The sequence below is a fragment of the Leopardus geoffroyi genome, chromosome C2, assembly GCF_018350155.1.
Source record: "Leopardus geoffroyi isolate Oge1 chromosome C2, O.geoffroyi_Oge1_pat1.0, whole genome shotgun sequence".
Lineage (NCBI taxonomy): Eukaryota > Metazoa > Chordata > Mammalia > Carnivora > Felidae > Leopardus > Leopardus geoffroyi.
In genome coordinates, this window is record NC_059333.1 from 95,244,898 (window position 1) to 95,264,553 (window position 19,656).

At 44.3% G+C, this 19,656-nt stretch overlaps 2 protein-coding genes across 12 annotated transcripts in view; both read left to right on the forward strand.

The window, feature by feature from the left end:
* The window catches only part of TNIK (TRAF2 and NCK interacting kinase), a 396,267-nt gene that overhangs the window by 303,347 nt on the left and 73,264 nt on the right, over positions 1 to 19,656 (forward strand). For 7 of the 11 annotated variants that reach the window (XM_045502990.1, XM_045502979.1, XM_045502980.1 and 4 more), the window contains exons 13-15: positions 13,726 to 13,836; positions 14,665 to 14,751; positions 15,761 to 15,949. In XM_045502990.1, coding sequence (XP_045358946.1) covers positions 13,726 to 13,836; positions 14,665 to 14,751; positions 15,761 to 15,949 — 387 coding nt within the window. The remainder of the gene's footprint in view (positions 1 to 13,725; positions 13,837 to 14,664; positions 14,752 to 15,760; positions 15,950 to 19,656) is intronic. The other 4 variants (XM_045502982.1, XM_045502986.1, XM_045502988.1 and 1 more) reach the window with 1 other exon arrangement.
* Positions 12,634 to 18,824, forward strand: LOC123611252. Its single transcript, XM_045502991.1, has 2 exons — positions 12,634 to 12,644; positions 17,227 to 18,824. The coding sequence occupies exon 2, from the start codon at positions 17,499 to 17,501 to the stop codon at positions 18,537 to 18,539; it is 1,041 nt and encodes a 346-aa protein (XP_045358947.1). The 5' UTR covers positions 12,634 to 12,644; positions 17,227 to 17,498; the 3' UTR covers positions 18,540 to 18,824.

The window sequence follows — 19,656 nt, forward strand, 5'->3', positions numbered from 1 at the left end:
TTTTACCCTGAAAATAGTGGGAAACCACTGACACGTGTTAACCAAGGGAATGCAATCAGATCGGCATTTTTAAAAGGAAACTGTGGCTGCTGCAAGGTTGAGTGATTGGAGGAGGCAAGAGTGGACGAGAGAGCCAAGTTGGTCCAGGTCAGAGAGGGTGGTGTTTCTGTGAGTGGCGGTGGAAGGGGGATTGAGGAAAGGGGACACACTGGAAAGAGATGCGGGCTGTAGAACATGCAGAATACATATGTAAATGTGGTGCCTGAGTAGAAGTCAGATCAGCTTAAGGACTAAGCTACCCAGGTGCCCTAGTAAATGGTATTTTGATTGTGTATATACAGAAGCTGAGGTTCAGAGAGGGTAAGTAATTTACTCAAGGCCACATAGCTTGAATTACACCTTTATTTCTATAGCTTCGAAGCTGGTATAGTTTGCCTCTGTACTAAGCTATCCAGTCATTTAAAAACTATTGACATTTTTTTCTCCTAATGACATAAATGAATTCCTACTAGTATAACATATACTCTTCTCAAGACATGAATAAAAGCTTACCTGTTGGCACATTTATTTTAATAAATTCAAGACGATTTTACTACTGCACATAAAAGCATTTAAACTTTTGGAAATTACACCTCTGACTTCAGCCAAAGGCACCCACTCCAATAATAATAACTAATATTTATTGAGTGCTGCTCTAAGTGTTAGTCACATTCTAAGCTTTTCTAGGAACTAACTCATTGAATCCTCATGACAGCCCTGGAAGGTAATCCTACTATTCTTTCTAGTTTTACAAATGGGGAAACTGAGGCACAGTTAAGTTAAAAACTTGTACTTAATAAGGAAGGTAACTGTTAGACAAAATACTGCTATCAACAGAATCTCCCCCAAGTGCTCTGTTGCCCATGGGGATTTTCAGAGCTCGATTGTGATGTCCTGCACATACTGGCTCTTAAAGATGTGTGCAGCTCCCCCTGGCCCCTGCCCCTTTGCTTTGGTTTAAGAACATCTGGGAGAAACGACATAGGTTCCAAAGAATAACCTCACATACCAGGGGCTTCTCTGGGCTCAGGCTGCAGCTGCTACAGCTTCTCTGAGACTAGCCTGCTTGCCCTGAAGGAAAGCAGATGATAAGGGAGAACGCGAGCAAAAGCTGAGCACAAATGGGGGCGCCTGGGTGGCTCAGTCAGTTAAGCGTCCAACTCTTGATTTCGGCTCAGGTCATGATCTCACGGTTCCTGAGTTTGAGCCCCACATTGGACTTCACAGTGTGGAGCCTGCCTGGGATTCTCTCTCTCCCTCTCTCTCTCTCTTTCTGCCTCCTCCTCCTCCTTGCACTCTCTCTTTCTCTCTCCCTCTCAAAAATAAATAAATAAACATTAAAAAAAGCTGGCCACATATGGATGAACACAAAATTGTTTAGAGTTCTCTAAGCAGAAGCACGAGGTGGGGGCTCATTAGCCATATTTAAACTACACTGGACAGGCCCTTCAAAAGAGAGATCTGTCCAGCTTTGGGTAGTTGACAAAGTTCTTTCGCATCCATCTTCCTGGTTAATTCCCAACATGACTTAGGTAGGGGACAAGCTTGGTTGGGGACCTCTGTGAGAGCCCAGGAATGGGAGCCAGGGTGGGGAGACTCAAAGAGTGGTCAGGGTGTACAGGAGGCACATGGTAGCGCTCAGACCCAAACTGATGTATTCGCACCCCAAATTCAGATCCCACTTGCTGAGCAGATTGCTTCCCTTTCTCTCAAACAGGAAATGAATGCACTTATCTTACTCGACCTCTGGGCGGCATTCTGCACAGCAGGCCCCTTTAACTTGTTCATTGCACTCGAATACTCGATTTTCTTTGCAATAACATCCAATTCTACGGGTGTTCCTTCTACACCTCTATCAGTCTTTGCTGGCTTTTCCTCTCTTGCTCGATGTTCTCAGAGTTCAGGCCCACACCCTCCTCTCTTCTTGATGTATACTTCCAGTACCATAAGCCATGATGCCCCCTTTTCCCCATCCCACCCTCTCTTCTCTGGCTGCCTCCATATAATCCAACTGCCTGCTTGGCATCACCACTGGCCACCTCACAGACATCTTCAATTCACCACATTGCAAGCTCATCTTATCCTCTTGGTCCCAAACCCGGTCCTCCAGCCAGATGGTCCAGTCCACACTGGGAACCATCTATGACATCTGGTCATGATTTCGAGCCTTCCATCTGGCTCTGTGCCAACAGTGTGGAGCCTGCTTGGAATCCTCTCTCTCTCTGTCCTTTCTCTCTGTGCTTCCCCCGTCATATGAGTGCATATGCTCTCTCTCTCTCTCTCAAAATAAATAAACTTAAAAAATATACTATTTACTTTGCAGGACTGTTGTGAGAAGTAAAGGGAATCGTGTACAGAAGGCTTGACACAATCCTGACACAAGAATGATTGACATTATTTGCAATGGTTTTATTGTTATTTTGCAATGGATGATTTCAAAATTGTTGTTAGGATTTTCTATATAGATAGCATTTCCCGTTGTCTGCCTTCATGAATTCTCTAAGGCGCCTTCTCTATTTACTGTAACCCATGGACTTTTCCATCCCTTCCTGAGAGCACAGCTCTCATTGTCTCTTGCTGGCACATCTGTCTGCTGAGCCTTAGCCAACGGCCCTGGCCTTGCCGGCACAGGGAGGCAGCCCATTCTCTGTCCTTCCGGATGTACCTCATTTAGTAGGATGAACTGCCACCTAGAGAAGTCTCTTACCAGCCAAGCCTCCGGGAACCTTCCCCTGGAGAAATTCTGCTTTTTGATATATTCTCTTATCAGTATTTTTTGCTGTCATTTCCAACACTGTGTAATTATGATCCCATCATTGCCACCAAATGGCTACATCAAATTTTATGTCCTACCAGTACCTAAAACAAACCCCTAAGATAGAAATCTTGTTGTGTCTCAATAGTAAGCTTCTGGGCATCAAGGGCACTGTACCTTAGGAGTGAACCCTTTCGCCGAGAAGGTAGGACCAAGGCAGTCAAAGGTACTGTAATCAACTGCCTGGGTTTGAATCTGTCTCTACCACTTACTGCCTTTGTGATCTTGGAAGAGACATGACTTCTTTCTGCCTCAGGTTGTCTGTTGATAAAAGGGGATAGTGATAATTTTGAGGATTGAATGAGTTAATACACAGAAAGCACTTAGAACAGTACCTGGCACCGAGCAAGTACCTAAGTAAGTTCAAGAAGAGAGTTGCAGAGGGAGGGAAAAATCTTTGTTTCCCATGGTCTGCCTTGCCATTGCTACCCTGAGTCATCTTTTCAGGGTGCTTGCAGTCGAAGGTGGCCCGAGCAAGCTCAGCGCACAGAAGCGGGAGACAGGGAAATCAGGGCGGCTTTTCACAAGTGCACATTCCCACCCACCGGACCATACTCCCAGGCCCTCGACCGGAAGAAAGCACCATGAACAAGAATAACTCCCCCATTCAGGGCCTGGGGTATTAATTCATTGGCACTGCTGAGAAACGGCCTTTAATTCACTTAGTCATTAACCATAGGCATCCTAATGTGTCTTGCGAGTGGCCTCAGTTGGGAGGCAAAGCAGCCCTTTATCCCTGAATGTCATTAGCATCAGCACGAAGACTGAATGCTTTCTAGCTGGGCTTTTGTTCTTTTACTGCAATAACTGAACAGAGATTGTGAATCAGCTGGGAGCCAGGCAGGCAAACTGGGTGCCCATTGTCCTAGGTGGGGCCTGCCCACGGGTCTCTGACGGTGGTCTGTGGTCGCACGCCTGTGTAAGTCACACCGGTGCTTCAGGAGGCCATGTGGTCGGCACGGCCGTATGGAACACTGCCTCTCGGTGGATCCCAGAAGGGCTCCTTGTTCTGACTTACCTGCCATGCTGCTTGGGCCCTTGGACACTGTGATGGGAGGGGTTTGCCAGTAGGGCAAAGCAGTTGGGCTGAAATTCCTGAATGGCAGCTTAAAGTGTTACTAATATTTGAAATCCTATTTTTCAGATCCCTTTTTACATTTCCAAGGAATGGAAAGATATGCTAGTATGTTATTTTATTTTTTTATTATTTTGTAAAGTGTATTTATTTTGAGACAGAGACAGAGAGAGCAAGGGCAAGTTGGGGAGGGGCATAGAGAGAGGGAGGAGAGAGAGAATCCTGGGCAGGCTCCACACTCTCAGCACAGAGTCCGATGCGGGCCTCAAACTCACAAGCCATGAGATCATGACCTGAGCTGAAGTCAGATGCTTCACTGACTGAGACACCCAGGGGCCCCCATATGCCAGTATTTTACACTTACAGCATTTCATGCTGGAAAAAAGCCTGCGTTAGCCAGTTCCTGACCATCAACGTACCTAGAGCACCTTAGGTGGATGGCAGGGATGGCTTTTCAGTGACAGCATGGAATGGGCATTACAGACTGCCTTCCAGTATCTGGGATCTTTGTGGAACCTCTTTTATTACATCTGGCCTGCATCTCTGTATTGTACCATCAGTATTCTTAGTGGTCCCTAGCCATAGAACTTTTACGGCAATAGTTGCCCAGACAATATAATTTCAGCATGACTTTTAGATTGGATTGTTTTCATTTCCCTTTTGTGTTCTTCAGTGAGCAGTTTTGTGGAATCATAGAGGCTGGAGAACATAAGGGACCTTGAAAGTGATCTCAGCCAATCCTTCTCTTGAAGAATCCCTTTGATAAGATGCCTCAGTCGTTTAACCTGTTTAACATATGATCTCTGCTTATATGTTTAGAGGCTTCAGGAAGGATGTCCTATTTCTGAGCGGCTCCTAATGTTAGAAAATTCATCCTGTTATTGATTCAAGTCCTTCTGATATTCCTGCATTAATACAAGTGATGCCAAAGAAAACTAAATGACCTTCCCCTCCAGCCCCAGAAATGTCTGTGACAATGATCATCTCCTTCTCCCACTATCACTGGTTCCTGCAACCTTTCCATGTAAGATGCAATTTAGCATCTTCTGTACTATCCCAGATGTGCTGGAGTGGCCCTCTCTGTAGGCACTGTGTTAATAAACTGGGCCATAATGGGCTTGTTTTCATAGGATACCACTCTCCCAACTGAGAGTCTCATTTAAGGCTTCCAAAGGATGGCAGAAGGAATTTGGAGTCACAACTGCACTTGACTTTTACACTAACCTACAGAGTCATAGGTCCTCAGGATGTCATTCTGGCTTTTCTATATGATACCCAGGAAAACCCCGGTGGCCCTTCCCCCTGGGGGAAAACTGCAGCTTGGAGATAATAAGGAGCATGACCATGCTTAATAGCATGCTGAATAGCAGGACCAGAATTTGTCATTAAGCCTTCTCGCAGCTTTGTTTCAAACTTTCATTCCTTGGGCTACACGCGTGAAGATCTGCTTAGCACATAGGTACTCAGATGGTGCTTAGCCATAGGGCTGCCTACTGATCAAAAGTCGGCCTGGGAACCCAAAGGAAGAGCTTCACTTAGGAAGTTAATCTTCTGGGAAAGCTCTGAATGGGTAGGTTGGATGGTTTAACTTTAGTAGTATGAAGTAAGTGTAAAAAGAAAAGAACGTGGCCTATCTGGCTGGTCTAGCTTTCTCATTGGTTCTCTGTATTCTGTGAGGAAAAGATGGGTAAGGAAGGGAGGATAAAAGGAAGGGGAAATGGCCACTTGTAAAAGCATAAGACAGCATCTTTCACTTCATATGTGTAGATGTCTCGGCCAGCTTCTTTTGAATCCTTAGAGGGAGCTTGGCAAGAGCCAGACATAGAGTATAGTCCTGGCTTTGCACTTAGCAGGCGAACTTGGGCAGGATATTGACCTGTGTTTGCCACAGTTTCCTCATCGGTCAGATGGGGATGGTGACAGCAGAACATGCCCCACAGGGCAGTGGTGACGACTAACGAGTCAGTATGAGTGAAGGGCTTGGGACGCTGCCTGGCATCATAGAAGGCACTACATGGTGTTTGTTCAGAATCCTGGTGTTAGTTGCAAGGTATCATGCCCTTGCGCTGCAAGTGGTTGGTCTTTCCAAAACCGAAATTTTAGCAAAAGTTAAAATGGGTGAATAGAATGCCCAAATGCTTGAACACCTCTCCTCACGATACAGCTGCTGTAAGGCTTGTACAGAACAGTCCTATTTAAGTGAGGGGGCTGTGCAGTGGTTTCAAAAGACCACACTGGGTCCTTTCATTCCGAGTGTCTTTGAACAGAGAGCTTCTTTGTCGAGGAGATGGTTGAAGGTACTTGCCACAGAGCCTGACTTGATCCCGTGCCAGCTGCTGGCCTGTTTCTGGAGGCTGACTCGGGTCTTCCACGCTCAATGGGGTCCCCTCTCACCTCTTCCAGGAGGTCACCCAGGTTGAAAGTAAGTGGAGCTGTCCAAGAGCAAACCAGAATTCTACTCTGTTTCACTTCTCATTCTGAATTGTTAGTAGATTGCTTAGCAATGCAGCACATCCTTGCTTAGAGTCGGATGAACAAACCTGTGAGATCACCTAATCTGCTCCCATGTTCAAGGTTGAGTTAAGGTGACTTATTCAAGGTCATATAGCATTCACTCATTTGTTAAACAAATATTTCTCGAGACTGTGGTCTAAATGTTTGCTTTGGTGGCAGAGCAACACCAGAATCTAGTCTTACTATTTCTGATCCAGTGTTCTTTCCCCAAGCCCTGTGGCCTTTCTTGCCTACCCCCTCATCCTCCAGTGACACGTCACTGCAGCTACGGGATATTAATTCCCAAATGTAGGTGTTACCTCTGAGTCTCTCCACTGGGAAATGTGATGTATATAAAAGATAGACCCAGAGCCCCAAATCTACCAGAATGTCACGAGAACAAGATTCAATTTCAATCTGAACATTCAGTAAGTAGAAAAAAGCAGCCACGTTTCCTATCTGGAAATTCTGAAGGATATTGAAGAAAGTGCTGCTGGTGGTAGGATAGATGAGGTATCTTTTGCTCCATCCCTCCCTGCACACTCTAAACTGTACATCTCACTACATCTCCAGTTGCTGGAATACTCTTCCAGGTAACAGAAGCTGGGCATGGGGTCAGATGGACTCATGGAAAGAGCATGGAGTCAGACTGACCTGGGCTTGATTCCAAGCTCTGCCATTTCCCAGCTGTGTGACGTGGAACAGTTTACTTTGCTGCGCCTCAATTTGCTTATCCGTCATTTAGGAATAATAATAATAAAGTCTGTAGTCACGCTGTGGAATCAAATGAGTTGAAACACGCCGAGCACCCAACCAAGCAAACACTTGACGCCTACAGACAGTGCCCAATATGATGACCTGTATTCATTTCATGATTTTCCCTGAACTTACCACGTGGCCAGTGACAAGGTAATGAACCTTCCTGAGAGTCTGAAAAGGAAAATAAAGAAAACGACATTTGCCTCACTTACCTGACAGAGCTAATGTGAGGCTCTGATTACAATAATCTACAATACAGTACTTTTTTAGGTAAAAATGATGCCGTACATACAGATTGTAATCCTGTGCTTTTTTTTTTAAAAGATTCCATATCCTTGAATGGTGGGTGGGCTTTATTTAGCCATGTTTGCTCTGGTGCAAGGTAAGATCTTTTAGATTAGAAAGGAGACTGTGTTGTTACCCTTTCGGTCCCAGCCGGCGTGTGTGTTACCATTGCTTGCCTCAACAGCTCTTCATTGAGAGGTTGTGGCAGGATCAGAGCAAACTGACTGCCATGTTGTAAAAACAACTTTAACCACTTGCTCAGGGGTCATCAACACACATGCCATCTTCATAAGCGAAGAACCAAATTACAAGTCTACGACTTCTTGTTTATCTCATTTTGATCTTTCCAAGGGAAGCTTTGAAGTTTCAAAATCCCTGGAGATCCAAGATCTGTTCCTCGTTTGTTTGTGTATACCCTTCTTTACGATTCTTCTTTGCTCCAAAAAAAAGGATGAAAGGTGGCTTACAGAGATTAATATGGCAACTAAGAATAAAGTAAATGAGAAAATTAAGCAGAAGGGACTGTAAAGCAGAAGAGAAAAAACAAGGCAAAGCCAGGGTAGGGTCAGTTCACAGAATGCCAGGTGCAGGTGCCTGAGGGGGCCACCAGTCCGACTCTGAGAGTCTGACCCTAGCAACTAAGAAGAGAGGCAAACGAGTGGTTTGAGATTCATGTTGTCCATCAGATCAGAGTAAACTTGTTACTCAAGTAAGCTTTCTGAGATAACTTGGAACCTCTACCCTTGCCTAGTAGTGGTTGGAGTAGTGCCATGAATGAAGTGTGAGGTGATATTCCTAGCATAAACACAGCGGTTAGCTTTTTTCAGCTGTTCTGATAACACTTTAACTGCAAGTTATGGGGAGCCTGGGTGGCTCTGTCTGTTAAGTGTCCCACTCTTGGTTTCAACTCAGGTCATAATCTCATGGTTTGTGGAATCAAGCCACACGCTGACAGCACAAAGCCTGCTTGGGGCTCTCTCTCTCCCTGTCTCTCTTTCTGCCCTCCCCCACTAACATGCTCACTCTCTCTCAAAATAAATAAATAAACTTAAAAAAAATTAAAATAGGGGGCACATGGGTGGCTCAGTCGGTAGGGCATCAGGCTTCGGCTCAGGTCACGATCTCACGGTTGGTGAGTTCAAGCCCCGCATCAGGCTCTGTGCTGACAGCTCAGAGCCTGGAGTCTGCTTTAGATTCTGTGACTCCTTCTCTCTGTGTCACTCCCCCACTCGCACTCTGTCTCTCTCTCTCTCTCAAATATGATAAACATTTAAAAAAATAAAAATAAAATAAAATGCAATTTATGGCCTGCCAGCTCATCAAAAAGTCACTTCTACAAGAGCCAGAGCACCCTGGTGGAGGTAACACGTTTCTGCTGGTTAAACTTAATCTAAAAGGAGCATTTAAAGAAACAAAAGGAAAGAAAGATCAACACCAGAACTTTGGTGACAATCAGCCATGAGGATTATTTGTTACAACTTCGATAGGAATCAAATATGTAAGAGTTAAGGTGATATTCTCTTGCAAGAATTTGAGGAGGCAAACTTCTGCAAAATCAGTCTGGAATAAATGTATAACCTTTGAGGGTTCCCTGAGCAAGGAAACAAGATTATTTCATTAAAATAAACTAACTAGTTCACATACTTGAAATACAGCCACACAGCCTCCACCTGGAGGTGACCTGAGGGGAACACCCAAGGGGAGAACCAAAGCTGCCCAAACCAAAATTATTCTTTGAGAACATCCATAGAAGACAGTGGGGCAACAAGACCCCCATGACCTACTCCGTAGAGCAGGGCAATATTGATTTTAGCCTCAGAAATTTTCAGAGTGGATATTATCAATCATCCCCCACCCAGGGGAAAAAAATTAAGACACTTGTAAGACCTCACAGAATGTCTAATTTTAAGTGGTACGATTTGTGAAGAAAATGTGGATGAAAACATGCTTCTAGGCAGTTCAGTAAAGGTAGGATGTCGGCCAAAAGTGTTAGGATGGTTGGTTTAAGCCATTCCTTTTTGACAGCAGGACCACTGTCATCTTTATGCATAGTTTGAATGAAATTTAGAAATGCTTATTGCGGTTTTGATTTGTATTTCCCTGATGATCAGCGATGGTGAGCATCTTTTCATCTGCAACAACGTGGATGTATAGAGTATATAAGTCAGGCAGAGAAAGACAAATATCATATGATATCACTCATATGTAGAATTTAAGAAACACAACTGATGAACACAGGGGAAGGGAAGCAAAAATAAGATAAAAGGAGAGAAGGAAGCAAACCATAAGAGACTCTTAAATACAGGAAACAACCTGAGGGTTGCTGTGGATGGGTGGGGGGATGAGCTAAATGGGTGATGGGCATTAAGGAAGGCACTTGTTGGGAGGAGTACTGGGTATTATATGTAAGTGATGAATCACTAAATTATCCTCCTGAAGCTATTGTTACACTATATGTTAACTAACTTGAATTTAAAAATAAATAAATAAACAAACAAACAAATAAATAAATAAAAGAATTTTTAAAAAGGCAACTTAGAGATGCATAGACTCTTCTTCCCTTATTTTAATTTCCCACCTTTCTTTAAGATGGCAAATAGGTACCATGCCAGTGCTAGTTGTTGGTGGCTCTCTGTTTAGATAAACACTCTCAGGTCTTGTCTATGCTCAGCATAAAAGAACATTCTGGTCTGAGAATGGCATAGAAGGGTGGAGGAGTGGTTTGAGGCTCCACCAGGCTTTCTCCTCTTCTCTGGGTACTCAGTTTACAGTATTCATTGCAACAGATATCAATGGTATCAGGCCCAATATGGGATTTAGTAGGAGATAAAAAGTGGAGTGGAACAGAGACCCTGCCCACAAATAGCTTTCATCTTAGATTGTAGAGTAGGTAAGACATACTCGGATAAACACAATTTAACACACAATGTGATACAAACTCTAAGGATTAATGAGACAGACGATGCCCCCAATTAAGATATTGTGTTGTCTTCTTTGTCCCATCTTTCTTACTTGGTTCCATTCAAAGAATCTTCTGTGTACCTGCCACTTGCCTAGCCCCACATAAGAGGCTGTGGGTCCAGAGGGAATCAAGCATAAGCCTTCCCTCAAGGAGCTGCTTCTAATAAGAGTCTTCAGGGTTTTGTAGAGGTATCTGCTTGAGGTCGGGGACTTGGTCTTTCTGTGACATGTTTTGGTATGTACCCAAAAACAGCTCCATGCCCAGGAGGAAAGAAAGCAAAGATTTTTCCGGGAAAGGCGTTGACATTGGAACACAGCAGCTGGAAATTGGCAAGGTGCCCTCAGAAGGTTGGGGAATGATTTATTTTTCCAACCTCGCCACGGGAACCAAAGCCCTGGCAGATGCCTCCATGCGTTAGCAGCAGCTGATCTGAATGAGATCATTATTAATTATTAGTCACTTCTGAGTGTCTTTCTCAGAAACTACAGAGTACTTGGGAAGCCCAGACCCTCTTGAGTTGCAATCAATACTTTGTACACCTCACACAAGGACCTGAGTGGCATGTAATTATAAAACAGTATTGATTCCTGGCGAAGGGGTTGAAAATGTACAAATCCTTCACATAAAAATCAGCTAAATCTTCAAAAGCCTTGATTATTATTTTTTTTTTTTTTTTGTCAAGAAAGAGACCGATGGTGGGAGTAAAAATCTTGAAATGTTAGCTAAATTAGGGCTAGTTCCTGCCAGGAGCCAGATCTGTACACATAATTATTTTATCCTCTGTGTTGGCATTGGTTCACTTGGGTTGAGTGTTGGAAAGATCTCTGTTTTGGGTCTGTAGTCCAAATTATTCAGTCAGTTCCTATGATGATGTTTTCTACTCGCATCTTCCTGTATTATTTTTCTGTAAAACAAATAATTACATGTCTGGAGCTTGACTCATCCCTATCCCCCAACGCACCCCTCATTCCTTTCCCTACACCTGCCTTTCCTCTCTGTTTCAAACCATCTGCTCTGCTCCTTGGCCAGGAACTCCACTCACCCTCACAAGCCCCATAGTCCCCAAATCCTGCCTATTCTGTTTTGGCCTAATTCTAATTTCTACTTCTAACTTGGCATCCACTCCAGTCCTGTTAGAAGAGTTGGAAACCTGGATAGCTTTTAGTCTGTCTTCCTTTTGGCTGTGTCTCCATTCTCAGCAGCGATTATGAATATGGACGCTCCAAGTGCCTTTGCTTAATTCATCGGTGCCCAGTTATTTTCTGTCTGTACCCACAGAATGGCCTAGCACTGTATTCCAGCTTCTAGTTATGCTTCCTCCCATGACTGTTAGGAAGCCCCTTGAAAATGCAAGTTTGGTTATGGCATTTGACTGCAGGAAGTCCTCCAATGGCTCCCTATCACCTACAATCTGAGGAGGACAGATAATTGTTGATCTGGAAGTGACAGATGTTGAGTCTCAAAAAATGTAGCTTATCTCCAAACCTCAGAGATCATTGGAAGACAGCAGTTTCAACGGATTGCAGGAGGAGGCCACATTAGGAAGGCCTCCTCATTTGTGGGCTTCTTTGGAGGTCTGAATGTCTGCTTGGGTGAGCTGTGGCTGTGACAGAGAGCTTTTGTATTAGAAGGCTCTTTCCCTGGTTGTATAAAGCTGGCTTGTCAGTGTGATATAGTCACAATCCATTCTGTTTTCGATACCTCATATTTTCTCAGCCAGGCAGTGACGTGTTGTTAAGAATGTTAAAAGAGGAAAAAAAACATGTTAAAAGAGAATCGGACGCCCCCCTCCAATCGGTTCCCTCAAACCTCATATTTGAGGAAGAAGAACTCCCAATGCCAGTACAGAGATCCAATACCAAGGGCTACAGCATTTCTCAAAAGGAGCACGGATGGCATGTGGTATAGGAAAATACTTTGTAATGTGTGACTGTCCTGTACATTGCAGGAGTTTTAGCATCCCTGACACTTCATGCTAAGCGCCAGTCATGTCCTCTGGTCATAGAGACAACTAGAAAAACTCCCACATGCCCCTACACATTGCAGATGCTCCAGGGATTAGGGAACGATACTGTCCCATTGGCAAACGCTGGTTCCTGTAACTGTTCCTAAGATGTTCTCCTTTTCTGAGAATGTAATGAAGAGCTGGATTCGTCTGTCATCTTTCTGTCACCCCCTGTTGCCTCCTCATCTTCTGCAGTGATTGAGTTCAGACTGTGGAGTCATATTGCCTGGCTTTGAAATCAAACTCCACCACTTACTGGGCATGACCTTGAACGTGAGGATGACCTTCAACAATCGCTTAATGTCTCTGAGCTTCGGTTTTCTCATATAAAATGGGGATGATAATAATACCTACCTCAGCAGATTTTTGTGAAGATTAGATATGATAAAGCATGAAAGATGCTTACCACACTGTCCATATTCAGAGGCATGGTGATTGTATGAGATGATGATGAATTTAAAGGTCTTACTTGAGTGAGACATTGAAATTGACACTTACAAGTGAATTCTTCAGAAAATAAATACAGGCAGCATGATGTATCGGAGAGAGTAATGGACAGGGTCAGAATCAATGAATTTTGTTGTACTCTCAGCCATTAATTACTGTATGGCCTTGAATATGTCACTTTATTTCTTTGGATTTTGCTTTCTTTTATCTACGAAATAATTGCTCTACATGGTGTCAAAAGAATTGAATGACATGAGCGTTGCAAATGTGTTTTTTTTTTAAGTTTATTTATTTAGAGAGGGAGCTGGGGAGAGGCAGAGAGAGAGAGAGAGAGAGAGAGAATCCCAAACAGCCTCCACACTGTCAGCACAGGTTCCAATGTGGGGCTCAATCTCACAAACTGTGAGATCATGACCTCAGCCAAAATCAAGAGTGGGAAGCTCAACCAACTGAGCCACCCAGGTGCCCCTTAAAACCTACAGAATCTCCTAAACAGTTTGATGATATGTAATGAGTAACTTACTTTGCATTGATGTTTCCTACCCCTGGTTTGAAAACCATCATTAGCCAATAGGGAGAATGCACTTAACAGGAACTTCTTAGGGACTAAAATCTGGAGAGTACTTGCATCGGAAATGACAGGGTGTTGGGCGTGACACTGAATTGCTATCAGCCCATCCCTGCCAGCGAGTCCCCCAATAGCACCGGACAGAAAGAGCCTTTGGGCACGTAGGCATCTCCGAAGAAGAGGGCACGTCTGCGGCTCTGCAGCCCTCGCTGCTGCTGTCCCGACGGCTCAGCACCAGGCCCCTTTCCTTCATGGTTGTCCGCTTGTGGCCCCACAGCAACAACGGCGAGAGAAGGAGCTGCGGAAGCAGCAGGAGAGAGAGCAGCGCCGGCACTACGAGGAGCAGATGCGCCGGGAGGAGGAGAGGCGGCGCGCGGAGCACGAGCAGGTACAGCGGGGATGGAGCCCACAGATGGCCTCTGTGTGAGCTCCAGCGCCCGCCGTCCCTGGGGTGTGGGTCACCTTCTCTTAGGACTGCTCAGTTTAAGCAGGTTTTTACTCTTTCTCGAGCTGCTCTTCTCACCTATTCAAGAAGTCAAATGCACAGCCTTGGCAGTGCCCACTCATTGAGCCTCGCTTCCTACCCAGGCCAGAGTCCCCTGACATACCTTGATCTTAGGGTTCTCCCAGCCCTGGGTATGTACTTTGAAGGCAGCGCCACGGCGTAATGAACGAGCCACATCTTTCATTGCTTTAGAAGGGCTTTTCCACTCCTGCAATCTCCCATCTCCATGACGGAGCCATGGATGCAGGGCCCAGTCTCTTTGTTACAATCGCGTTCTGACAGCAGCACGGTGGCGCTCTGCAGGATGGTTCCATTACAAAGACTGTGCACGATGGCATTCAACAATTATTTTATTCCTGCTGCTTGCACAGTTGCCTTTGAACTTTATAGCGTTGTTAATTCCGGGTAGCCCATAAAGAGGGAACCTGTAATGAAAAGCTTTAAGATGTAGCCGATTAAAACCAAATCGTAAGGACAAAGCACTGAGCCATCTCTGTCGGCTGCTGTAGGTAGAGGGCTTGTGCTTTTGACTGCATTGAAATGCTTTGGCTTCAGTACTTTTCCTGTTTGGTGAGGAGGTGTCTGGGTATTTTTTTCACTCCTTCCTTCCACACTTTACTCGGCAGCTCTTGTCACCTTTGAAATTACCGGTTCTTTCTCTCTCTTTCTCTCTTTGTGTTCCTCTGAATTCTCTGCTGCCTACCTCTCCAGGAGTACATCAGGCGACAGTTAGAGGAGGAGCAGAGACAGTTAGAGATCTTGCAACAGCAGCTACTGCATGAACAAGCTCTACTTCTGGTAATGGGGAAGCCAAGGGCCAGCAACCCGCTCTGTGTTCACCGTGTGTGTGCGTGTGTCCCTGTGTGTATCCCCCTAACATGCCAGTCCACAAGAGGGGAATCCTCCAAGCCTCGTGGACCTCAGAAAGTCTCATGGAAACTTAATACATCTCCTGACCTAGTTTGCCGTCTTCATACATTTGAGACACACGTTATGTGTTCCTTATTAACTCCGCCTCTTTGTGAAACTTTAGCATGAATCCTGTCTTATTACAAGTTCAGACTGTTTTTGAGAGCCACTGTGTTTATCGCGGAGTAATTTTTAAGGTCATTTGCAACATGCTGGAATACAATCACAGCAAAATGCACCTCTTCTGTAAGAGCCCACTCAGCTCTGCAGTCATATTTCATTTGCAGACTATTAGTTTTACCCTTATGATGGGAACATTTTGTGTTCCCTGCTCACACGGCTTCCACTTGAAGTACTTTTTTATTATTATTGCACTGCTCTCCAAATGAGCTTCTTGATACATATTTTTTAACTGAACTTATTCAGCAGCACTGTGATATTTTTTAGCCTGTGCATACGCTTGCTAATGGCCTTTGTTGGTCCAAGTTTTGTTAAACAGAAGATGATTTAAGCAATTATCTGTAACTGCTTATTTAGTTTTGTACTTAATTGGACATGTTTGAATGGTTTAATTACTAAATCAGGAAGTGGATGACTCCTTCTAGGGGTTGTGTGCTGACCATCCAAATGTCCTCATTATTGCCACTTTCTTGGTCACGTTTCAGGGGCAAGTCACTTTGCAATGGGTGGTGTTCTGTAGGGATTTCCATGAAAGCAACAGTGTTTTCACTAAGTTCTAACCCCTGGCTGTGGCCTACCTCTGTGGCGCCTCCCTGTTAGCATTAAGGCCCCTTGTTACCATCTCTTCCGGCTCCCTTGCATGCTTTTCCAGTGCTGGCCGATGGTTTCCATATGGTGATTTGGCCTTTTCTTCGCTCCTCTTTTCTGATCTGGATAGGAATATAAGCGCAAACAGTTGGAAGAACAGAGACAAGCAGAAAGACTACAGAGACAGCTGAAGCAAGAGAGAGACTATTTGGTGTCTCTTCAGCACCAGCGGCAGGAGCAGAGGCCTGTGGAGAAGAAGCCACTGTACCATTACAAAGAAGGGATGAGTCCTAGTGAGAAACCAGCATGGGCCAAGGAGGTAAGTACGTTAGCAAGTGTCACCATGTCCTATTGACCAGGCTATTGGCTACATTGAGTTCATCCAGTAGAAGTAGAGAATTGAACTAGCTCTATACAGTTGGAAAACAATTCATCACGAGAAATGCGTGCTTTGCTTCTGAAAGGGCCATAATATTATTTCTGTAGAGAATTGGCAAGACACCTTAATCCATTAGTGGTTTTTTGTTTTCCAGGCCGTTTTTGGGGGTTTTGGCGTGTTTTGTATTTGTTTTTTAATCTTCTCGGATACAGGGGATTTTTGTGATCAACAACAGGAAGTAGAAAAACCATTTTTCTCACAGAAGTCCAAATGAGTTTGTGGCGTGAGGAATTAAGTGACTTTCCCATGAAAGAATATGATTTAATAAAGATTTAAGGAATTTTAGGTAGAATCATTTCTTTTCCATACCTAGACCCTCAAAGTTATCATCAGCATCGTTGCTAACCTTCTTTTGCTCTGTTATGGTACAAATGGACACACCCTTGGTCTCAGACCTGTGGTTGTGGTCGTCCCTTCTAGGATCAGAGGTCATTTGTATTGCTTTTGCAAATACTTCCAGGGTAATGGTTCTTCATTTGCTCAACTACCCGACTAAGGATGGATTTTCAGGAACTTGGCTCTGTGATGAGCTATTTTAAAAATCTAATTAAAAACTATTTGCGTGGTGGGGGTGGGGGGTGGGGGGGAGGTGAGGTAAAGCAAAGAAACAAAATAATAACTCCAGCCAGGATCAACATCCCTCCCAGGAGTCACTGTGTCATCTCACACACATAACACTCTGGCTTTCGGTTCTGTCATTGCTTGTGGCTCCCAGTGATTTCCTGTAGTTTCTTATGAGCATGGTGTTTATGTCACTTCATATTTCGTTCTAGTATCTTCAGGTATTTATAGCCAGAGCTTTTTCAAGTTATCTAGACCACAGTCTCACCAGAACTGGATTTCTTACATAAGATCCTCCTTTTCTAAAAATATTTCTGTCTTTTCGTTTTCTTATTCTCTTTCATATATGTAAAGCAAATGCTTGAAATGACATTGCCCTAACGTTAATGATGATTGTTTAAGGGAAGTAGACGCTGCGGGGATTTTTCTTCCAACTTTTTTGTATTCTTATATATTGTGTAAGTCTTTTATAATGACCATGTGCTACTCTTACAGAAATTAAATTTTTTTTCTTTTAAGACTTGAATAAATCTGAACCTATAGAGAAAATCATTTGATCTCACATAGAGAATGTTTTGGATCACTTTCTTTTAGAGTCTGTTAATACGATCTGTATTTACCTATGTCTGTAACAGCTGCCTCTTTCTCTTAGATCAATAACTCAATTTTGTGATCCAACTCCCAGGTCCAGCACCGACTCTTTAATAACCCACCTATCCTTCCAGCTACGCAGAATCACCATGCTGTTCAACAGCAGCTGACATGCATCCCGGCTGGTAGAGATGTGCCACCTTCCTCCACTGCTAACCCATTTTCTAGTCCTGCCAAGTTGAAACCCTCAGCTAAGCCAGACTCACAGCTCCTGATCATGGCAGGTATTCAGAAGGCTGAAAAACTAGGCTCCACTAAGCTTATGCCAGTATCACCTGCCGAAATTAATGATTCCAGAGCAAGACTCCTGTTGGAGCATCACTCGCAGAAGAAAGATGGACCAGCTTGTCCTAACAGAGTTGGTCTTGAAGAACAACTGAAGGCTCAGGAAGCCTCAAGGATCATAGTGAGATCCCCCAGGCGATCTCGCTCCCAAGGACGTAGTCCAACTCAAGAGTTGGGATCTAAGGTCATTTGTGTGTCCTCTCCCAACATCTTCAAAGTGACAAACCCTAGGTTGTCCATCACTGCAAGTAAGGAGGGCCTTGGAGACTCCTGTGGACCTTGGGGCAGGAGGGGCATGAATTCACGCATCCTTCCAAGTACCTCGACGCCTCTAAGAAGTGTTGCATCGCTAAATGATGTTTCCTTGATGTGTGACTACATGGTCCTCAGTGTTCCCAGCCCCCAGCATGAGTTTAGGAGAGGGACACCTACAGATCCCGTTGGAGAAGACCGTGATTGTTTGCGAAGCATCCCAGAATTCCTTCTTTCCCCCATGCAGCTCCCTCATGCACAAATGTACCAGAGAAGGGGGAAAAGCTTGGAGCAGTTCCCACGTCCTACCTTCCGCCTCTGCCCAGCACGTTCCGATGTGAACTTAACTGCTTTGACCTCATTGTTATCTAGTTATTCTTTGTCTTCCTCACTGAGTTTCCTGGCCTATCCTCTCTGTTCAGAACTAGTTCACAGCTCCCGAGCTTTCAGAAGCCATGACACTCCTGGGCGCCAATCTTTGCAGATGTCATCAAGGTGGTTTTCTAGACCTCCTAATTCCCTTGTGCTTCCTAGCCAGGCTTCTAGCAGTGAAAGAAACACAGTAGTTGGGCGTGCAAACAACCCGGCTATGTCGGCAAGCACTCCCGATGTGAGGTTCCCTGGCCGTCATAAATCTGAGCCACTTCTGGTGGGTGACATCTTCCAAGGTCCCTGGCTTCCAGGCAGCTGGCGCTCTTCTTTGGGCTTCATGCAGTTCTAGACATATGTGGGAACATGCTTCTGGGGCTCATATTTAGTCCAATACTTCTGGGTGTGGTTAACATAATCCAGCTCCCAACTAACCAATCTATTCCATGAAACAATTCCCAAGTCTTAGAGTGGGTGTTCACATGTTAGAAGAAGATGAAACATTTAGATCACTGAATAAATGACAGTGCTAAATTTGGGATTGGAGCAACTAGTATACAAATAAGAACAAATAATTGCGTGCTTTGGTTTGTTTCATCATTTTCTTAACACCCACTTCTTAAAATGGGAATAAAAATGGATATGAGGGGGCGCCTGGGTGGCACAGTCGGTTAAGCGTCCGACTTCAGCCAGGTCACGATCTCGCGGTCCGTGAGTTCGAGCCCCGCGTCGGGCTCTGTGCTGGCAGCTCAGAGCCTGGAGCCTGCTTCCGATTCTGTGTCTCCCTCTCTCTGACCCTCCCCCGTTCATGCTCTATCTCTCTCTGTCCCAAAAATAAATAAACGTTGAAAAAAAAAATTAAAAAAAAAAATGGGTATGAGGATCCTTATCTTCCTGACCTTTTAATGCTTCTCGTAGCAATGCATGAACTTCTCTTTTAGAGCATTATTTAAAGACTTTTTTCCTTATAGTAGTGACGTAGATGGGGCTGAAAGTAGCTGAACAGTAAAATATTTTCAAAATTTCGGATATGGATGGAATTTCTAGCCTAGCAGTTTCTTAATTATCAACCAAGAAAAATAACCTAGGTTAAACTCTCCTTTGCAGTTAGAATAAAAGGCACCCTTTCTTTTTCTAATGCATCCTCTACCAGGGTATAAAATTGGAATTATCCTTGCCACGGTCCCCTGTGATGCAGGGTCTAGGCCTTTTTTGCCCCTGTGCCCTTGAAGACACCCCCATCTGTCTTCTCCCCTGGCAGCCTGTGTAACTTATGCCAGTACTTGTTTTCTAACCCAGGTCTATACCTCCTCACCAGAATGGTTTTTCCTTCTTTGGTTACTTTTTCATCCCTTCTTTCTCTTCCTTTTTTCAAATCAACAGTTTTTCATTAGCTAGTGTAATGTTATAATGCCTCACCCTCTGTGATTTTTTTGTTTCATTTTGTAAAACGTAAGTCATCATTGCAT